The following is a 19,730-nucleotide window of genomic DNA, read 5'->3' as shown; positions in this document are numbered from 1 at the left end:
GTGAGGATGGGGTTGGAATGTATTAAAGACCTGAGGGGCAGTCAGGGCAAAGATAGGAGATGGGAGATTAGAATGTAGTTTGAGTGACAGCGAGTGGAACGACTTAGGGACATGATCCGCAGAAGGATCGAGGGTAAGCAACAGGGCCATCTCCATAACCTAGGCTTTCCTATCAGTTTAAGGCGCTAAAGAGTGAAACCGAACTCCCTCAGTGGAGTCCCTAGGCTCCAGAAGCAACTTGCAGTTGGCATGCTGAGTTTTGTAGTTCTCAAGGCGATCAAAGTGAAATTGATTCTGGCAGAAAGGGGGCGGGGCTGACCAGTGACGGCTAAGAACAGCCCCGGGCGGCGCCTTGAGCCTAGCTGGGAAATGGGCCGCGAGCGGCCTCGGGTGGGTTCCGATGGAAATGCTAGGGTGTTGCCAGTCCCTTACCGACCTGGCGGGGGGGGGTGGGGGGTGGGGTGACATAGGCGACCTAGCATCTCGCGCGATCGTAGTTCACTGCGCCACGATTGCGGGTTGGACCTAGAGGATTTAATGGGAGGAGCTGCAAATTCGGGGTGGGGCGGGCTTATGGTGATGACATCCTGACGCTACCTTGGGTATAGGCTGGGCCATGAAAGAGGATAAGGAGAAAGCGAGGCCCAAGGAGAAGCGGCCGCCCTCGTTTTCAGTCTCGTCTGCAGCAGCGACAGCAGCAGCAGCAGCAGAGACAGCGGCGGCGGCGGTCACCACAGCAGCAGTCACCGCAGCGGCGGCAGCGGTAACTGCAGCCTCTGTCCCAGCCCCGGCCCCGGCCCCGGCCCCAGCCCCAGCCCCAGCCCCAGCCTCAGCCTCAGCCTCAGCCTCGGCCCCAGCCCCAGCTCCAACCCCGGCCCCAGCCCCATCCCCAGCTCCAGCCCCAGCTCCAGCGGCAGCTAGCGCAAGCTTCAGCGGCGGCCCGGTGGACAGCGCCAAGACCCAGGAGAGAAAGGCCGAGCGATTCAAAGAGAAGAAGGAGATGCTGAGCAAGGTGCGGGTGGCACGTACGGGTTCCTTCTCTGAATCAGCTGCCCGGCACGAGGCCGCGCCTGCCCCTTCCTTTCCCTTCCCCCCCTCCCCCCCGTCCCAGGACCCCCGAAAGGCTCGCGCTGCCAAAGATCCAAAACCGGACACGAATTGTGTCGGGGGAGAAGGCAGCTGGGGGAGGGGAGGCAATGAAAGAGTTAATGGGGCAGCAGAGAGCGGAAGGAGGGAAAGGGGGGGAAAGGGGGGAAGGGGGATGGGAGACTGCGACTGCAGGAGAGGCAAGCTTGGGGTGGTGCCCATTAGGGTGGAGAGAGCCCAGAGGGCCAGAAGCAGTGGGAAGGGGGGAGGGGGAACAGCGGGGTGGGGGAGGGAGGAGAGGGGAGCAGGTAGGGTGGGGGAAGGGTTCGGAGACGGGAGCTGGGAGAGGGGCGGGGATGGTGGAGGAAGGGACGGAAATGGCAGAAAGGGGATGAGGATCGACGAGGGCGGGGAACGCAAAGGGGAGCAGTGCAAGGGAGTAGGGAAGGGGGGATCAATGAGGGTGGAGAGGGGAGCAGGTAAGGTGGGGGGAGGGCAGAGGGGGAAAAGCTGAGGACTTGGAGGGCGGGGCAGAGAGGGGAGGGGGAAAAGCAAGGGATTGAGGAGAGAAGGAATGGAGGAAGGGAGGGGGAAAGGGAGAGTGGAGATGGGGAGGACCCTTCCCACCTTACTCTCTCCCTCCCTTCCTGGAAATACCTAATCTCACCCACTGAGGATGAGCCCCCACCTTGGCTAGCGACCCCCCTCCTCTCGAACGAAGCCCTCCCCTTCGGAGAAATGCAGTTCACATGCGCAGAGCTGCCTTTGGCTTGCAGGGTGGAGATTGGAGATGGTGGAGAGGGCTTGGGTGGTTTTGCCGATCAATCTGGTCTTGTGAGAACTGCAGAGAACTTGGGTTTGGGGAGTGGATTCTTATTGTAAGTTTTAGTGGACACACCCGAAAGCCCGGGGTAGCTACTGGCTGCTTCCGTATGATATTTTAAAAGAAAAATAAATCGCAGACCTTGTGCTGGGCTCCGGCTGACTAGCTGTTGCCTATGGCAGGTCAAAATCTGTTTTTCTCTTCTGTAAAACGAAGTCACTTAGTCCAGTCTCCTCGTTTGCAGTCAAGGAAACTGAGACCCAAAGGGGGGAAGAGACTTGGTCAAGGTCGTGCAAGTTGAAAGTGATGGAACTGGGCCAAATTCAGTGACCTTTCCACTTTACCTACCATGAAGCCTTCCACTACATACTGGACTAGGAATTAGGAGAACTAGATTTAATCTTTAATTACTAGTTGTGTCCATAGGCCAATCACTTTACCCCCTCTGAATTTCAATCTGTTGTTCACTTACATCATAAAGGAGGCAGACCCAGGTTAACAATCCCTTTCCAACCCTAATGATCCATGTCTGAGTAAGCCTCTGAGTTACGTCACCTGTAAAGTGGGCATAATGGTGTTTGAATTCCCCTTCCTCCCAAGGTTGTTGTGAGACACAAATAATATGAAGATATAAAATGTCTTTTCTTGTCATCATAAAATGCTATCTAAAAATATAAGCAATTGCTATTTAAAATAAGCCTTACCAATAAGTAAGGATCAGTCTGCAATAGTCTAAGTGAATGCATATTTTTAAAATAAGCTTGAACTTTGAGAATTAGTACTGGACAGGAGGAAAATTCCTGTCCTTGGCACGTAATCTTAGCATGTGAAACTTGGTTAAAGTAACCTTGCTGGAAGTTACAGAGTTGCTGTTTTTGAACCAGCAAGAAACAAAGTGAAAGATGCACCAAGAAGTGAAATCATTGGGCTGAGCAAAAACCAGGACTGACCTAATCATCAGGAGATGGGGAATTAATGCAGTTCATTCTTTTTCCTTCTTGTGTCAAGGTGATCATTCGGAGGTTGCCTCCTACTTTGACCAAGGAACAGCTTGAAGAACACCTTCAACCTCTGCCTGAACATGATTATTTTGAGTTCTTTGCAAATGATTCTAGGTAAAAAAAAAAAAACCAAAACAATTCTTTTGGTTGTTTTTTAAGGCTTCATCAGTGCTTGTCTTGCAAATGCTCCTCGTTATATGTTGGGGTCTAATCTCCCTATAGAACTAATGTGCATATATGCAACTCAGCAAGGGGCCTTCAAGCACATTTACATTTTGTTCTTTCTTTCTGCAGTTTGTATCCTCATATGTTTTCTAGAGCATACATCAACTTTAAAAACCAGGAGGACATTGTTTTGTTCAGGGATCGCTTTGATGGTTACGTTTTCGTTGATCATAAAGGTGAGTCCTGGCAAAGAGGGCCTTTGATATCTACTTGCCTTAGAAACATGGTGTATCCTGTGTACACACCACGCTCCCAGATCTTCAAAGCTCTTGTGTGTGATTAGCACGAATTTTGATTCAGGCTCTAACCTTTAGGCATCCTTGCAAATAAGTATAATGCCTTGATATCAAAGGCAGTACAAGTGGGTGAAATTTGGTGCTGGATTTGGATTGAGGAAGATTTGGGTTTACATTCTGCCTCTGGTACTAACTAGGTGACCTTGCTCAACTTGTATGAGCTCTCAAAGCCTGAGACAACTCTATTAACTCTTAGAAAGCTCTAAGTTGCACACAGGTTATTAGTCTATCTAGCTAGAAGGGCTTCCTACAAACTAAAGTCATAAGTCCTGGACCTTTTTTTTTAAAAAAAACATTTGGCCTAACTAATCATACATGAAAATATAACACTTTAATAGCTCTCCAAATTTCTTATTAGCTTCTTAGAAATCAACCAATCAGCAATCATTTATATTAAATATTTACTATGTGCTAGCTATTCTGCTAGCTAGGAAAGAGCCCAGTATTTAAAGAGTCAAGGAAACCTCAGCTTGATTCTCCCACTCTATACTTTGGGGAAGTTACATTTCTTCTCCTGGTTTCCAAATCCTTCCTAGATCTAGGACTGGAAGGAACTTTAGAGGCCACTGAACCCAGCCCCATGAGATCATGGGACTTGCCCAAAGTCACCAAGGTTATTGGGCATCCAAGGTACTTGCATTCCCAATCCATTGCTCCTTCCCCTGTACCATGTTGTTTTGCCCTTCCAGCCCTGATATTCTAGGGTTCTCTCCTATCTTCACAGGTTAGTAAAATGGAAGAATTCCCCATTGTTTACTGCTCATCTGATAGGAATTGTTGCTAGCTCTGGCCTGAGTGATGCTTTGTTTTGTATGCTTAAATGCTGTTTTGTGCCGTTGTAAAGGTACATACAGGTTTCAAATATTCTCTTCCGGCCCCAAGGATTCTTTGTCTGTTATTGCCTCAGTTGAGCTCAAACCTTTTAAGACAGTGGTGTTCTAAATAATGCTGCAAATGTCTTCCCTGATGGGACCATTTCTTCCCAAGTGAGTCTGAAAAATTCTCTGCCTAGCTCTACCAATATGCTCTGAAACACTGGTAATCCACAGGTAATCCACCAATTACTGCTTCACTTCTGTCTGTACAACCATAGGTGAAAAGGGGCTGTGGGTGGGGGCTTTCAGGTTTTTGGCATTACTCCAACTTTAGTAAGATGAAAGCCTTCTTACAAAATAAATGTTATTGCTGCTTTTTGTTTTACATCATGCCATTGACATCTTAAAATTGTCTTTATTATGAACACGAACAAATATGAACAGTTCAGTCTATAAAGGAGAATGGAAAAGAGGGGTGTATATGAGAGATGGTAAGAGAGTTAAAAAAGGGGGGTATATATGAAGCTACCCCACTTTCATGTTTCTTGACAAACTCACTTCTGTGTATTTTTTTAATGTTTTGTTGACAACTCATTTTCTTTTCTTTCTTCCTTTTTGCACAACTATCACTACCATCCCCTTTCCTTGTAGCAAGTATAGTTAGATCAAACAAAAATGAACACATTGGCCATATCTGAAAATGTATGCCTATACCTCTACTCCATCAAATCTTTAAGATTTCCTCGTCAGTCTTCCTGGAGACAGGATTGATCATTGCCTTGATTAAACTGTGGTCATTTTGAAAAGCACTCTCCAAAATCTGTTTATTCTGTTCTGCATTAGTTCATCCTACTCCTCCCAGGTTTCTTTGAATCAATCATATTCATCATTTTGTCCTGAGAAATTCTATTAAATTACATTCATGTAGTAGAATGTATTCCACCATTCTCAGTTTAACAACTTATGACTAGATCCTTTTCAGAGAATATGCCAATAGCAGTTGAACCAACGTAGTAAAGGGCATTCCATTTTAAAGTAAGAAAGAGCTCATCTTTTTCTTTTGCTATCTAACAAAAAACAACAGGCTGCCTTGGTAAGTAGTGTGTGTTCCTATCGGTGGAGGTACCTGAACAAATGTGGAATGGCTCTTTGAGGAAGGCTGTGGCCTCTCCTAAAAGTCCTCTGTCTTAAGGAAAACAAATTAGAAAAGATCAGGGTAGCTTTTATCAACTTGCTATTTCAGTGTTCTTAGAAATAATTTTGAATTTTGTTTTTGCTGTGTGTCAGAAAAAATAAAAAATGAACCATTTGTCTCTTTGAATTTTTAATGATGCCAATTCAGAATCTGTCTCATTAAAGTATGCAGCTTAAAACAATTGTTCATTAGATACAGGAAAAAAATGAATTTAAGGTACTCTACTAAGAAATTTGGAGGATTTCTCTTTTGCTGTCTTTCAATATTCTGAAAAGACTTCTTGTTCTCTCTCTGTCTGTTCTCCCCCCAAGAAATCATTAACTTCATTATATCCTGATGATATCTGTAGTGGGCTTGTTTGGGGGCTAATGAAATTCATGTCACATGACTTGGAAAGGAGAAAGCAATGTCCACATTCAGGGTGGAATTACACAGAACATCCGGGAGTTCATGGAGAATAATTTAGTCTGCATGGCACTTCTGTATGAACCATGACTTCAAAATAAAACATTTTCACCATTTTGGATGGAAACCTTTGTAAAATGCTTGCTTACCTTCTGTAACTGAACACCTCACAACTTTTTAGCAGATGCCTTTGGGTCGTGATTATGATTCATGGTTCAGTAATTCATTCTGTGCCTTGGATACACTGATGGTCTCAGGGCCTTTGTTGAATAATGTTGACACATCATAAATGGTCCAGAACACTGTGGTTCTACTTATGCTTGTCTCCTCCCTTCTGGGTAGCTGGTACTTTCTGCTCCTCCCTGTAGCTTTCCCCTTCTAAGGATGGTGGGTTTGGAAATTGGATAATAAAAATTGTTGAATTTGTGAGATCTCTGTGATCCATAAGGAAGCCATTTCTCATAGCATTGTAGATGTAGACTTTAACATAGTCTAACCCCTTCATTTTTCAGATGTGCAAACTGAACTCCAGCAAGTGACTTGCCCAAGGTTGCACATGTTGCAGAGCTGGGGGTTTGGACTTGAGTCTTCTTACTCCAACTCCAGTGCTTTTTCCACAGCAGGATGCTTTCCTTTCTTCCTCTGAAGTTTCTTGACATTTGCCTCTGGTGGCCATGATCCCATTCTACCTTGTATTACTGTTAGGTGTTTACAGGTTGTATCTCCCCTGCTATTCTGGAAGATCCTTGATGGCAGGGACCAATGTTCATAATTTTATACCTTGCCTATAGAAGTTCATTTTAAAAAAATGAACTGAGTCATATAATGAGGGCATGAGGGGATCTCCTAGGAGGAAAGTACATAAGATTTTTTTTTAACTTCTTGCCTTTCTGCTCTCTTCCAAGTAGATGAGGAATTGTGTTTCTTTTCAGTAAATCTGTGAATAGAGAACTTCCAATGAAACTCCTTCTTTTGGTACCTATTTTGCAACTTGCATTTTGGGGGCACTGAGAGGCATGTAATTTGCCCAGGGTCACATAACCAGTATATGTTAGGGGTAGGACTTGAGTCTATGTTGTTTTTATTCTGAGGGTTGCTTTCCAGCTACTATCTGTCCACATTGCTAGACTGGTATTATTGTAGAGTAAATATCTAATCTCCAGCCTCAAATACATGACTCCCCTACATGTTATCCCCTCTAAGGCTGAAGGGAACTTTCTATAGTCCTTCTCACCCTTTCTTTTTTTAATGGGCAGCTAGGTGGTGCTGCGATGGATAGAGCGCCAGTCCCAGAGTCAGGAAGGCTCATCTTCCTGAGCTCAAATCTGGCCTCAGATACTTACTAGCAGTGTGACCCTGGGCAAGTCACTTCACCCTGTTTGCCTCAAGTTTCCTCATCTCTAAAATGAGCTAGAGAAAGAAATGGCAAACTACTCCATGATCTTTGCCAAGAAAACCCCAGATGGGGGTCACAAAGAATTGGACATGACTGAACTCAACAACAATCTCCAGCCTTAAATACGTGTCCCCTACATGTCATCCCTTCAAGGCTGAAGGGCCTATTCTATAATCTTTTTTAAAAAGATGTATATTTTTAAATGAACTTTTGAAAGGATTTTTTTTAAATGACTGGAATTTAACCTATAAAAATGTCTTCATTCCCTTCTAAGTTGCTTTCTCTCATGACAGTTGAGCTTTTTGTAACCCAGTTACAGTGTTTCTCTTCATGGTAACAAGTGAGAACCTTCTTGGGGAAGGCAGCCTAGTAAAGTAAAAAGAGCCTTGGGTTTGTTATCAGAGGTCCTGGCTTGCTACTTTACTCCCTTATGACTCTGAGCAAGTCACTTACCCACCTTGGTCCTGGGTAAATGGGGGTGGGGGCAGAGTAGACCACCTTTCAAGTCCCTTGCAGTTTGAAATCTGAGCCTCATATCCTACTGCCACCTAGTAGGACTCCTGTAAAGGAAGGATTTCAATCTCCGGCATGTGATTGGAAGGCAGTCTGTATTGCCATGTGACCTTCTCTCACAGCCTCAGTTTCCTTGTGTAAAACCAGGACTGATGATGCACTTACCTACCTCTTGTTTTCATAGCAGCATGTGGGGAACCCGAGAGAACCATAAAAATAAATACGAGCAATTGTTGGGGGGGGGGTTTATTGTGTTGTTTTTCCAAACAGGTCAGGAGTACCCTGCCATAGTGGAATTCGCTCCTTTCCAAAAATCGGCAAAGAAGAAGAACAAGAAGAAAGATGCCAAAACCGGCACTATTGAGGATGGTACGATACCACCATGGCGGTATATGGGGTCAGAGTTGGGGGGAGGAAAACTTGCATTTTTTTTTTCAAAAGGTGAAGTTGATAATATATAATTCAACGGTAGGGATTGGAATGTTAAATGGTTAATCTTTAGAGGGAAGTTGGATTTTTGATAAAGAATGTTGATTTTCTCTAGCTAACTGAATTTTATTTGTAGACTCTGAGAAACATAGTGTAGTCAGTACAATAAATGCTATATTTCTGTTGCTGCTTTTGATAATGATGAGGGCCTTTGTTTACAAGATGAAGACACCTCAAATGCACCAAAGAGAAGCCACTGTTTGACCCAAAGTCTGTATCTTCCTCTCTAAAATGAGGAGGTTGGACCAGTTGGCCTCTGAGGTCACTTCTGGCCATGTTAACAGAAATGGTTTTGGTTTTCATTTCTATTATCTTCACAAAAGCAAAATCACAAGTCTGGTCATTGAAATCAAGTTTCCATCTTTCTTTTGGTTTTATTTGGAATGACTCAGAATCAGTCGAACATGTGTTTACATGTGTGTTGACAGTGGTCTGGACCCATCAGCTCAAATCAATAGATATGCAGTAGTGGGCAATCATAGTTCCCACTTGAATATACCTAAGCTTGTGAGGTTTGAGAGATCTCTGACCAGCCTCTGAAATGAGAAGATGCCCCTCCTCCTCCTCAAGCTTCTCAAAATCAAGGGACCTGTTTTGTTCCCCCAGCAGTAGACCTGGCTGTCATGTTCACCTGACCTTTTACAAAACCATCCAGAGCCACCATAGCTGGTATTTTATAAGGAAAAGGCAGTGTAAACCTATTAACACATAGCTTATTTATTATATCATGAATTCAGATATATTGACCTTTGTATCAGGTCACATCCATCCCACTTTGCATTCTAAATCGTTTCCTTCTCAGAAAAACTGGTTGAGTAAGGTAATAATAACTAATATTTATATGGTGTTTTAAGGTTGGCAGAATGCCACAATATTATTTCCTTTGTTCCTCATAATAACCCTGGGAGGGAGGGGCTATTATTATTACCACTCCCATATTATAGATGGGAAAATGAAGGCTGACAACTTGGGTGATCTTCCCAGGATAAATTTGAACTCAGATTTTCCTAATGCCAAGTCCTGCCCTTTTAACTACTTTGCCACTCTGGAAACTCTAGATCTGTGATCCTTATCCTACTTCTTGGCCTTGGGCAAGCCACTTGACCTCTGTGGGCCTCAGCTTCTTCCTCTATAAAATGGGGGTAGGTGTTCGATGATTTCCATCTAGCTCAGAATCCTATGAGACACAGGGTTTGGCCTTTTTAAAACAAGTGGCCTGGGAAGAACTTGAGTGATCTTTGTCATCTCAAATACCATGTTCAGGAATTTACATCAGATCTCCCTGAGGTGATGTGAGCGGCACCCTCACAGTGACAATATTTTCCTGAAGAAAAAATACAAAAATACGTATAGGTTATATTCAAGTCTTGGTGCCTTAGAGAAGCCTCCTATTTAATAGATTCATGTCTGGATCCAGTTTGGGTAGAGCATTTATTGGCCCAAAATTTATTTGTGCAAATCTGGATTTTCATATGTTGAGTTTGTTTCAATTGATCAATAAACATTTGTTAAGGGCCCGCCATGGGCCAGGAACCATGCTAAGCCCTGGGGATACAAAAAGGCAAAGAGTAGTCCCTGCCCTTAAGGCACTTACAATCTAAGGTTTAAAGAGAGGTATGGCAAGAAGACATTCTGTTGTCTGCGGATACCATCATGGTGAAACCTCTTGCAAGTGTGATTCAGGGTGGCTGGGGCTGCAGTTTTTAAACAAACAGGGAGAGGAGTGGATGAAACAAGCTCTCCCCACCGTTGTCCCCTTATCAAAAAGCCAAAGCAATAAAATCTCAAGTGGCCTTTTCTTTGTCCTCTCCTTTGGGGGATCCAGAGTGGAGTTTGCATAAAGTAATGAGGGAGTGTCTGACCAACTTGTATGCGGTCTGTCACCAAAAAGCTGCCACTTACTTCCTCAATTCCATATTTAGACCCTGAGTACAAGAAATTTTTGGAGAGTTATTGTGCAGAGGAAGAGAAACTGACATCCACTCCAGAGACTCTGTTAGAAGAAATAGAAGCAAGAAATAAAGAGCTGATAGGTAAGGGGGGGAGGGAGGGCAGAGAGAACGCTCCTAAGGTAGTGTGTGCCTCTTTAAAGGGTCATGATTTTTATTAAATTTTACAATATTGTTCATTACGAACACATCACTGTTTTTTAAACAAAGGGTAAGTGCAAATCTTGGGAGTGCATCTTTGAAATCAGTGTTATCAATGCCTTTCATTTTTTCTGTCAGTCACCTTAGGATAAAGAGTTAAATAAAGCACATTTGGCAATGTTTATGGCATTATATGCCCATAATCATCCACCTTCCTATCCTAAAGTGTCTTCTCTTGGGACTAAGATTCATTATCCCGATCGCCAAAGATTCGTGTACATGGTTGTGGTCACTGTCTTACCTTGTTCTTTCTTCACTCTTCCTCAGTTCATAGAAGTCTTCCTATGTTTCTCTGTATTCCTCATATTTGTTATTTCTTCTAGTGGAATAACATTCCATTGTATTCATAGATCACACTTTGTTCAGCCGGTTCTCAGCTGTTCTCCAATCAATGGGCACCTACTTTGTTTCCAGTTTTTTGCTGTCACAAAAAGAGCTGCTATGAAAACCTTTGTATATTATGGGGCCTTTCTGTTTTTTATCTTCTTGGGGTATAGAGGTTTAAGAATTCTAAGTTTTAGGACCTTTGAATTTCTGGTAAGTTTTTGAAGATATTTTGGTGTTTTCTACTACTTACAAATGAGTATTTCTAGCTACAATATTATACATAAGCCTTAGTGCCAGGCCATATTCTCTTCTCCCTGTATACTATTGACCTTGAGATTTCATCAGCTTCCAAGGGTTCAATGATCATCTATGCAGATGGTTCCCAGTTCTATTTATGCAGACCTGTCTTCTCCCTCAAACACCAATCCTGCATCAGCAGGCCCTTTGATCATTTCAAACTGAAGGGTCCCATAGCATCTCAAACTCAACATGTCCAAAACAGAACTAATTCTGTTGGAAGGACAAACATATTTCCAGTTGCCCAGATTCACAATCTGGCATTCTGGATGGCTCATTCTCCCTCACCTCCCATCCAGTCAGTTACCAAGTTTTGTCCTTTCAAACTCTATGCCATATCTCTAATATATCCCCTTCTCTCCACTCCCATAGCCACCAACCTCGTTTAGGCCCTCATCCCTTCTCATCTGGGCTATTATAGGAGCTTCCTATTCAATGTACCTTCTTCAAGTCTCTCTCCAGTTCAATCTCCCTCTCAGTTGCCAAAATTATTTTCCTTAAACCCAGGTCTGACTGTATAACTCTCCAACTCAGTAAACTCCATTGGTTCCCTTTTATCTTTAAGCCAGAATCCAAACTCATCTGTTTGGCTTTTAAAGCCTTTTGAAACCTGGTTCCATCCTACTTTTCCAGCTGAGTTTTGCTTTACTCTTGTACTCTGTATTCCAACCAGGTTAGCCTTTCCTGCGTCTCTCACATATAACACTTCATCTCCCATCTCCATGCCTTTGCACTAGCTGTGCCCTGTGCCTAGAATGTACTCCCTCACTTTGGCCTTTTGGTATTGAATTTGCTTCCCAACTCAGCACAAGACTTCTCTACATGAAGCCTTTCCTGATTCTTCCTCACTGTCCCCTTCCCCTAAATTAGTTACCTCGTGTTTATTTTGTATCTGCCTATACCTGCTGGTTTTCCCTCTCCCTTTGTTCTCTCCCTCCCCAACTCCACTCAACAATCAGATGTGAGCTCCTTGAGCACAAAGGCTGTTTTTTACTTTTCTCTGTATCTCCAGCACTTAGCATAAGGCCTGGCACACAGAAGGCACTTAATAAATTTTTGCTAGTTGATTGATGGGAAATAAAAGCCTTATAATGAATCATTTCTTTTTCTTTGGCCTTGTCATAAAACCAAAAACATTTGCCTTAAAAGTCTAGGTATAACTGAAATTCCTTCTTTAAGGGTGACTGACTTCATTCACATTATATGGCTGTTGCAGAAGAGGTGCCTTTCACCCCAGGATAATGCCCCTGACTTTAAATAAATACCTTCCCCTTTTGAAAGCTCAGAGCCAAGATCCTCTGTATAAGAAAGAGCTCTTAATGAGCTACAAGATGCTGGACAAATATAGGAATCGTTTTTACTGCTAACTTTCTTCTGATATGGTAGAAATTTTCCTTTAAATCCATAATTTTCGTGGCCCTGGAGGTCAGAAGAAAGTTCATTCTAGGTGTATAATTGACACTGGATTTTTCCCCCTTATATTTATGTAGCCAAGAAGACAACTCCCCTTTTGAACTTCTTGAAAAATAAACAGGTAAGAAATATAATAATGTGGTTATCTTAATAAATTTGATCTCATTTACACTGGAAGAGGGGACCTTCCAATGGATGCATGGGGTTGTTCCCTGGAGTGGGGAGAGCCTACTCTTACTGTCTTCAGACTAGGCCTTTCTTCTCTTGGATAGTGGAGATACAGGGGAGACTCAATGCAGGAATGGATATAAAGTGCTTTGTAAACCTTAAAGCATCATTTAAATGCAAACTACTATTTTTGCATGGCCTGTTGGTTCTCTGGATGCCTTTTGTCTTCTTGGAAGCCATTGGTAAGGCATTTATAATCAGCTGCTGAAAATTTTGCTTAGCTGGAGCACCTCTCCTCTGTAGGAAGGCCTGGTTTGGTAGAGAAGGGGTTGTTGCCTTTGCTAGATTAGGATGCCCAGCATGCTTTGGAACTGCTTGAGGGTTTTTGGTGGTGGCCATCTTGTTTAAAAGGCTTTGAATCCTTTGTTTGCAGAGGATGAGAGAAGAAAAGAGAGAAGAGAGACGGCGGAGAGAGATCGAGAGAAAAAGGCAAAGAGAAGAAGAAAGGAGAAAATGGAAGGAAGAAGAGAGAAGAAAAAGAAAGGATACAGACAAGATAAAGAAGATTGAAAGAGGTCCAGAAAAAGAGAGGGATAGATCAAAGGATGAACCAAAGATTAAGGTATGAAATCCATGTTGCAGAAAAGTCGCATGGAACAACTTCCCGAAAAATGTATGGAGTGTCCGTGTATTGAGTGTCGGTGTAGATGAAATAAAGTTTCTTGTGGCAAACCAATAAAGCAACCTTTTTTCCTCCAACACTATCCTTGTACTTTGAGAAGTGGGAAGCCCTTGAGAGCACTAATCAGCACCTCTCATACCATTTAATTTGTCGTTACAAATTTTGTCCTTTTTTTTGGTTCATTTTTGCCATTTAACATACTCCATTATTGAATTTCTACTTGTTTCCTTTTCTTAGTAAATAAGGCCTTCCAGTTGGCTAGAGGATGACAGGACATTCTCCATGTTTTCCTTCACACTGACACTCAATCGGGTTGGCTTGTCTGTGTGTTTTCCCACTGTCCTCTGGCACACAGGTTAGAAACTGAAAATCACCAAAGTGTTGAGGCCCAGCCCAGCAGAGCACAGAGAACCTGGTACTTTGTCATATGACCAGATCTTACCAAGTATTTTGGGTGCTAGGATTAGCAGTGGAAACACCTTCCTCTAAGTTCTGGGAGTGAGGCGGGTGGTAAAGGGACAAGCCACAGGCCCCTTGACTTCTCTTTGCTGCATATCCATAGCTTGTGGAGGAAGAGGAGCTGGCTGATTCCCTCTCCCTCTTCCCTCTACCTCCACTGTCTGCAGGCTAACCCGGTTGCCTAGGGGCTACTGAGGGTGATGGGCCTGCATGGCATTCTGCTCCCTCTTTTATCCATGTTTCTGCCATCTTCATTGTGCACACGACTCAGTAGCCAGCCAGCAAACAGCTCCTAGTCACACATGTTCCAGACCTTTCTCCTCAAGGAAGAAATCAGAAGCAGCCCCTGCTAGCTCCCCCTCTGGATCAGGGTTTGGGGAAGCTTTTGCTCTGCCAAGCTTCAAGGAATATTTGTTCCCTGACATTTTGGGAAAGCAGGATGGTTTGTCCCCAGGCAGGAAGTAGTCCCTACTCTACTCAAGGGCAAGAGCCTTGGCATTACCGTCCTCCCCTTGCCTCACCCCAACACCCATTTACTTTTCTTGGTGCTGGAGTCCCCTCAGTCACTAGGCCCTCCCAGGTCATTCACAGGGGTGAGGGATGTCCTCAGGCTTCTTCTCAGTGTCTCTCTCATACACACCCCGTGTCTGCTACCTCAGCCATGACTTGCGCTTTTCCTGCCTCTTTCCAACAAAGCAGCTGCCAATAAGCAGGAGACACATTTCTTTGCATTCCTATTAGAATACTGAGTGTTTTGGCTTCTCCCAATGCACCATCAACTCCTCTCCTAAGAAGATACTTATTGGAGAGCTAAGAAGACCATACACTATGGACCAGCAGTATGACACCCACCTAGGATGATGCTTTGCCTGTCCATGCTGTTCAGATTGGGCCTTAGCCCTTTGCAGGGAACTTGTTTGTTTCCGCTTAATTAGCTCCTGCTTCAGTGTGTGCTGTGCTATTATGCCCTTCGCTCGGTGACGTAGCGCTGCATGAAGCCTTCGTCCTAAGACCTGGGAGCTCTTATGTTTTCCGTAAGAATATATCTTGACGCTATCCTTCACTTGGGGAGGATTTTGGAGGGTTTTCTAGTGGTGACTGGGGGCAGAGAAGGGGTTTTGTCTGCACACTGGGAATCTTTGAGCTCACACCTGCCTGCGTGGTGTTTTGGAAGCCTCTGTTTTAACAAGTAAACATTAAGTATCCGACTCCTGCTCAGCAGAGATGGAACGGCAGTCCCCATTGTACCATATGAGGCGTTTGGCTTTATTAACCAGCTGCTGGGTGGTTCTTAACCATTCAACACATCACAACAAAAAGCCTCAAGCAAAAATTATTTCTGCAAGGTGAATCAGTCGTTCAGTGACAGGTATCTGTCACTCGAAGTGTGAACCCAACCCAAACCCCAGCAGCATCCACCCATCTGGCATGTTTAGGTTCATGATGTATTCTGCCACAAAGCATCACCAACTGCAATAGCTACGCTACTTTGCTATGGACAACATGCTTGGAATTGTGCATTGGCCTTTATAAAACTGAAGAGTTGTGATCCTCTCAGTATAAAGTGAGCAAACTGCCTGATTTCAGTGAGTGGGTGACATGTGGACATTGGTCTCGCCTCTTTAGTAACTTACCTTTCTGTGTGCACTATCTCTTACCCTGGTAAATGGAGTGCACCTCACTTCATTTTCAGAGTGGGGAACCCAACGGGAGCCACTGTGAGTGATCTAAGGCTTAGACGGGCCAGAGCGTAGTTTTCTTTAGGTATTTTTTTTAAAAGGGAACACTCCCTCTCTACCCCTCAAAATGAAAATAAACTTCTTCTTTTTCAAGCTGCTCAAGAAGCCAGAAAGAGGAGATGAAAAAGAATTGGAAAAAAGGGAAAAATCCAAGAGATTGGACAAAGAGAATCTGAATGAGGAAAAAACCAGTGGGCAGAGTAGTGCGGCGGCCAAGCGTTCTGATGGGGAGACAAAAGAAGAGAAAGCCAAGAAGTTAGTATTCTAGGGCTCACCAGCATGTCTCCTTTAGATTTGTCTCTGCAGCATTGAATTGAATTCTCCAAACAGTTAAGTGGCTCCTATATGCAAGGGTGCTAATGGCATTGGTTGCTCTGTCCTGGCTTTGCCGCTGAATGAAGATCAGCTACTGTTTCTAATTAGATGGTGGGGAGGAGGGTCCCAAATGCTCCTTACCCTGCGTCTCAGGGCAGCTTTCCAGAGGAGCTTGAACAAACACAGGGTCACGAGATGTGACCAGTTGCCAGCACGCTCTTGTGGCCTTTTTTTCTAGGTAGCTTCATTTCGATAGCCAAGTCGGAAGCACAGTGTGTCTTTCACTTGTGATGCCCAGATCGCTGAGGGTTCATTCTCAGATTTGTTTTCCATGCAGATCTGAAGATGAGGGTGGCAAAGACCACAGGGAGAGGGACAAGGACTATGAAAGAGACAAGGAGCGAGAGAGGCAGCAGCGAGAGAAGGAGAAACTGAGGCGGCAGGAAGAAGACAAAAGGAGGCAAAAGGAACGCTTTGAGAAAGAGAAAACCTTTAGAAGAAAAGAAGAAGAAATGAAAAAGGAAAGAGATCTACTTAGGGACAAAGGAAAGAGGCATGATGGTACAGATTTAATAGGCATCTCAGACAGAATGACCAAAGAGGACAGAAAAGAAGATGCTTCGAAAAGAGATCGCATAAGAAACAAGGTGCTACTTTTCTTTAAATTTGTTTATTTTCATAAGGTGGTTTGGTGGTTTGCTTTTTTAAAGAAACACTAGAAACTTTTAAAAAGGGATTATTAGCTTTTGGCTTGTTCTTTTGAAACCTAAGGTTCTCGATGGCTAGTTTAAACAGCTTATCCACAGCTTGCTTGTGTTGATGAGGAAAGATAAGTTAGGGTGGTGAAATCTAGAACAGGAAAAGCCATCTTGGGAGTCAAATTTCCCTAAAAATAAGGCTACTAAAAAGCCTTGGACACTGAGCTTTATGGTGGATGATTTTTGGAGCAAAGTTATCTTTTAGCACAAACTCCTTGAAACGCTAAGCAGGGTGCTCATCTGGCCTCCATTTGTGAAGCCTTCTATTTTGAAGTCCTATAGAAATGTGTGTTTGGAATTAGGCCCTAAAGAGTGATGCTGCCTGTGCTAACTCTGGTTCTATCACTCAGGGAGAGGGTACGCACGAACTGGCATTTGGGCTTGTCGGATAGAAAGAGGCTCTTTGAGGGGGACCTAGTAGGAGGCTGTTTTCAAATATTGGAAGAGTTGCTATATGGAAGGAGAATCCTTCTGCCTGGCCTCAGGGCAGAATGAGGAGTGTCAGTGAGGCATAACAATTAGACCTGTGGAATGGGTTACTTCTGGGAGGTAGTGAGTTGCTAATCACTGGCAGTCCTAAAGTAGAGATTAATTGCTTTCTTGTTAGAGATGTTGTACAAAGAGTACCTTCTCAGGTAAGGGTTAAACTGAATGGCGTCTGGGGCCCCTACCAACTTTCAGATTATATGATTTGAATTAGAATTTCCAAGAATCAAATTAAGTCATAACTTAAACATATTACTCTTACAGAATGGCTTTATCAAATCTGAGTTCCAGTACGCAGCGGGCACAGAGCCTTTCACTGGGGTGTTATATAGTTGGCCTCTCATCTTTCTGGTTGTGTTTTAACAAGATTACAGGGGTCTGAGATCATGACTTCAGGATAAGCAAAGTTCATATGTTTGTTTCTTTTAATTCTTAAAAATGAGCTCTTAGAAGGTTTGTCTGCTTTGACAGATGTTTTTGATTTTGTCTTTTCCTCCTCTGAAATTGTCTGCCAAAGATTTTTTTTTAATTCTAGCTGGAAAGAGGTAGGTGATGGGTGTGGTTCCTGAACGGAAACATTTTAGGTTGGTTGAGTTCATTTTCAGATGGTTCTGAAATTTGGACAGATGATTTGGAGTGTGTGTATATGTGTCTTGGGTAGTTAGGAATTTAGTGTAGTGCTTATGAAAATGATCTTTCATTTTGGATTTTGCTTAAATCCTAGCTGAAGGTGACTAATGGACCATGCACTCAAATTTTGGCCTTTGGGAAGTCTGCAATCCTGGTTGTTGTTGCCATTGAAGTTTTACTACCACTGACACAGTATATGGTGCTTAGGACGTTCAAAAAGCTACGAAAAGGGCCAGAAGCAACTTGCAGGTCAAGTGCAGCCCACTAATGCGTCTCACGCTTCTCTTTAGGACCGCCCAGCCATGCAACTCTACCAGCCAGGTGCCCGGAGCCGGAATCGCCTGGGACCCTATGAAGACAGCCCTTTGAAATCTGCAGAGCCAGCTCCAGATAAAAAGCAAGAGAATGAGAACAGTAGTAGGAAAGAAGAAGAATGATGGTCCCAGATAGCTAACTGTTCTGACTGTGCAGACAGCTAAAGAGCAGGAATCCAGCAGTCTAGCAGTGCCTTCCAAAAGAAGGAATAGAGAGAAAGAATCTCAAAGGGGCCAGGTGCTGGTGGGGCTACCTTTCAGATGAGCATGATGGGGGTGGGGCAAAAGTGGAAATCTTTGTTGAGGAGGCCAAATTTGAGGCGATTCTTATCTATGCAGCTATTGGAATTTAATTTTAGGGTTTTCAGATAACAATGAGGAAAATGATTTGAAGTTTACTTGATTTGAGGTTTGCTTGAATGTGGAAATGTCTTCTGTGGCCTTAATCATGACACAACTGTGTGCTAAAGATTAGAAGCCCATAGCTGATATTGAAAGGTTTTGGTCAGCAAAGCTGAGAATGCTTTCATTTGAGGCACTTAAAGGAAGACTGACTTCACCTTAGACATCCTGTGTCATTGGTATTAATTACTGAATTGGAATCGGCTAGAAACAGAAAGCATCCTATTGCTTTAGAACCTGAAAAAGATTTCAGACTCCTTCCTATGAACAGAAATTTTGGTTGACATGCCAACCATAATCAAACCATGTCTACATCCTCTGTACGGAAACACTGGCTTTTATTTGAATATAGGTTAGCATATGAGAATATTTCAAGCACTTCTTCTTGTTTGGGCCTTTTAAAAAAAACAGAATTATTCAAAATTCAGCCCTCCAAAATGTGTCATTTCCATTATTGCTTCATTGTACCTCTTATGGCATGAGTACATTTCCTGTCCCAGGCACAGTGGTCACTACCATTTGTGGTCACCTTTGATCATAGGAGCTTTCAGTCTTCATTATTTTGTACAGATATCAATAAAGATCTGGCCAAACAGCAAACCCCGGAGGCTGTTCTGAAGTACATTTATAAAGTTTAAAGCAGTTTTTAGTTGAATTTGATTAAAAAAACCATTTAGTTACCCTTTTTTGTGTGCCAGAGCTTAGGAAAGATACAGCAGGGAGGAGGCCCTTCCCTGAAAAAGTCTGTAATCTAGAGAAAATAAATGTGCCTCTTATTCTAAAAGGAATTCAAAGTGCTAGGTGAGATTATATGAGAGAGGTGACTTGGCTTAGTGCAGGGAAGGGGAACCTGAGACCTCCAGGCCCTTGGGTTCTGTCTTTTGACTAAGTCCAAGTTTTACAGAACAAATCCTTTTATGAAGGGGATTTGTTCTGTGAAGTTTAGATTCAGTCAAAGGACCACACCTGAGGACTTAGAGGGCCACATGTGGCCTCGGGTTCCACACCCCTGGCCTAGTGAATAGAGAGCTAGCCTCTAAGTTGGGAAAACAACTTTAAAGCTATAAACTGAAGACAAGATATTGACCTGTGATGGTAGAGGGAGTTTCCTCACCTCAGAATTCCCTATAGCATTGAAACCTTGGATCCCAAGTCCTTTGAGTCCTGGCACCTCTGCCCCACTTTGGATAGGATGAAGGAAAGACCACTGTTACATATGTTAAGCACCTTCTAGGAATAAGGCTTTGTGCTAGACCTGAGGGATACAAAGAAAGTAAAAGACAGGTCCTGCCCTCAGTAAAAGAGACAACATGAAAACAGTTAGGTATAAGCAAGATCTGTGTAGG

At 43.4% G+C, this 19,730-nt stretch overlaps 1 protein-coding gene across 1 annotated transcript; it reads left to right on the top strand.

Annotated features, from left to right (window-relative positions):
- Positions 1 to 533: 533 nt before the first annotated feature.
- UPF3B (UPF3B regulator of nonsense mediated mRNA decay) lies at positions 534 to 18,984 on the top strand. Its single transcript, XM_072626885.1, has 10 exons — positions 534 to 1,012; positions 2,918 to 3,024; positions 3,205 to 3,311; positions 8,026 to 8,124; positions 10,167 to 10,277; positions 12,509 to 12,552; positions 13,033 to 13,221; positions 15,574 to 15,734; positions 16,132 to 16,441; positions 17,959 to 18,984. The coding sequence occupies exons 1-10, from the start codon at positions 617 to 619 to the stop codon at positions 18,103 to 18,105; spliced, it is 1,671 nt and encodes a 556-aa protein (XP_072482986.1). The 5' UTR covers positions 534 to 616; the 3' UTR covers positions 18,106 to 18,984.
- The last annotated feature ends 746 nt before the right edge of the window (positions 18,985 to 19,730 follow it).

Source organism: Notamacropus eugenii, chromosome X, assembly GCF_028372415.1.
Source record: "Notamacropus eugenii isolate mMacEug1 chromosome X, mMacEug1.pri_v2, whole genome shotgun sequence".
NCBI classification, from domain to species: domain Eukaryota; kingdom Metazoa; phylum Chordata; class Mammalia; order Diprotodontia; family Macropodidae; genus Notamacropus; species Notamacropus eugenii.
This window is presented reverse-complemented; position numbering and strand designations above follow the sequence as displayed.

Bases quoted from the DNA above. Each gene is read 5' to 3' on its own strand.
- UPF3B (XM_072626885.1), top strand. From the start codon at position 617: ATGAAAGAGGATAAGGAGAAAGCGAGGCCCAAGGAGAAGCGGCCGCCC. The intron at 13,222-15,573 runs GTATGAAATCCA...TTCTTTTTCAAG, and splicing joins AGGATGAACCAAAGATTAAG to CTGCTCAAGAAGCCAGAAAG. The intron at 16,442-17,958 runs GTGCTACTTTTC...GCTTCTCTTTAG, and splicing joins GAGATCGCATAAGAAACAAG to GACCGCCCAGCCATGCAACT.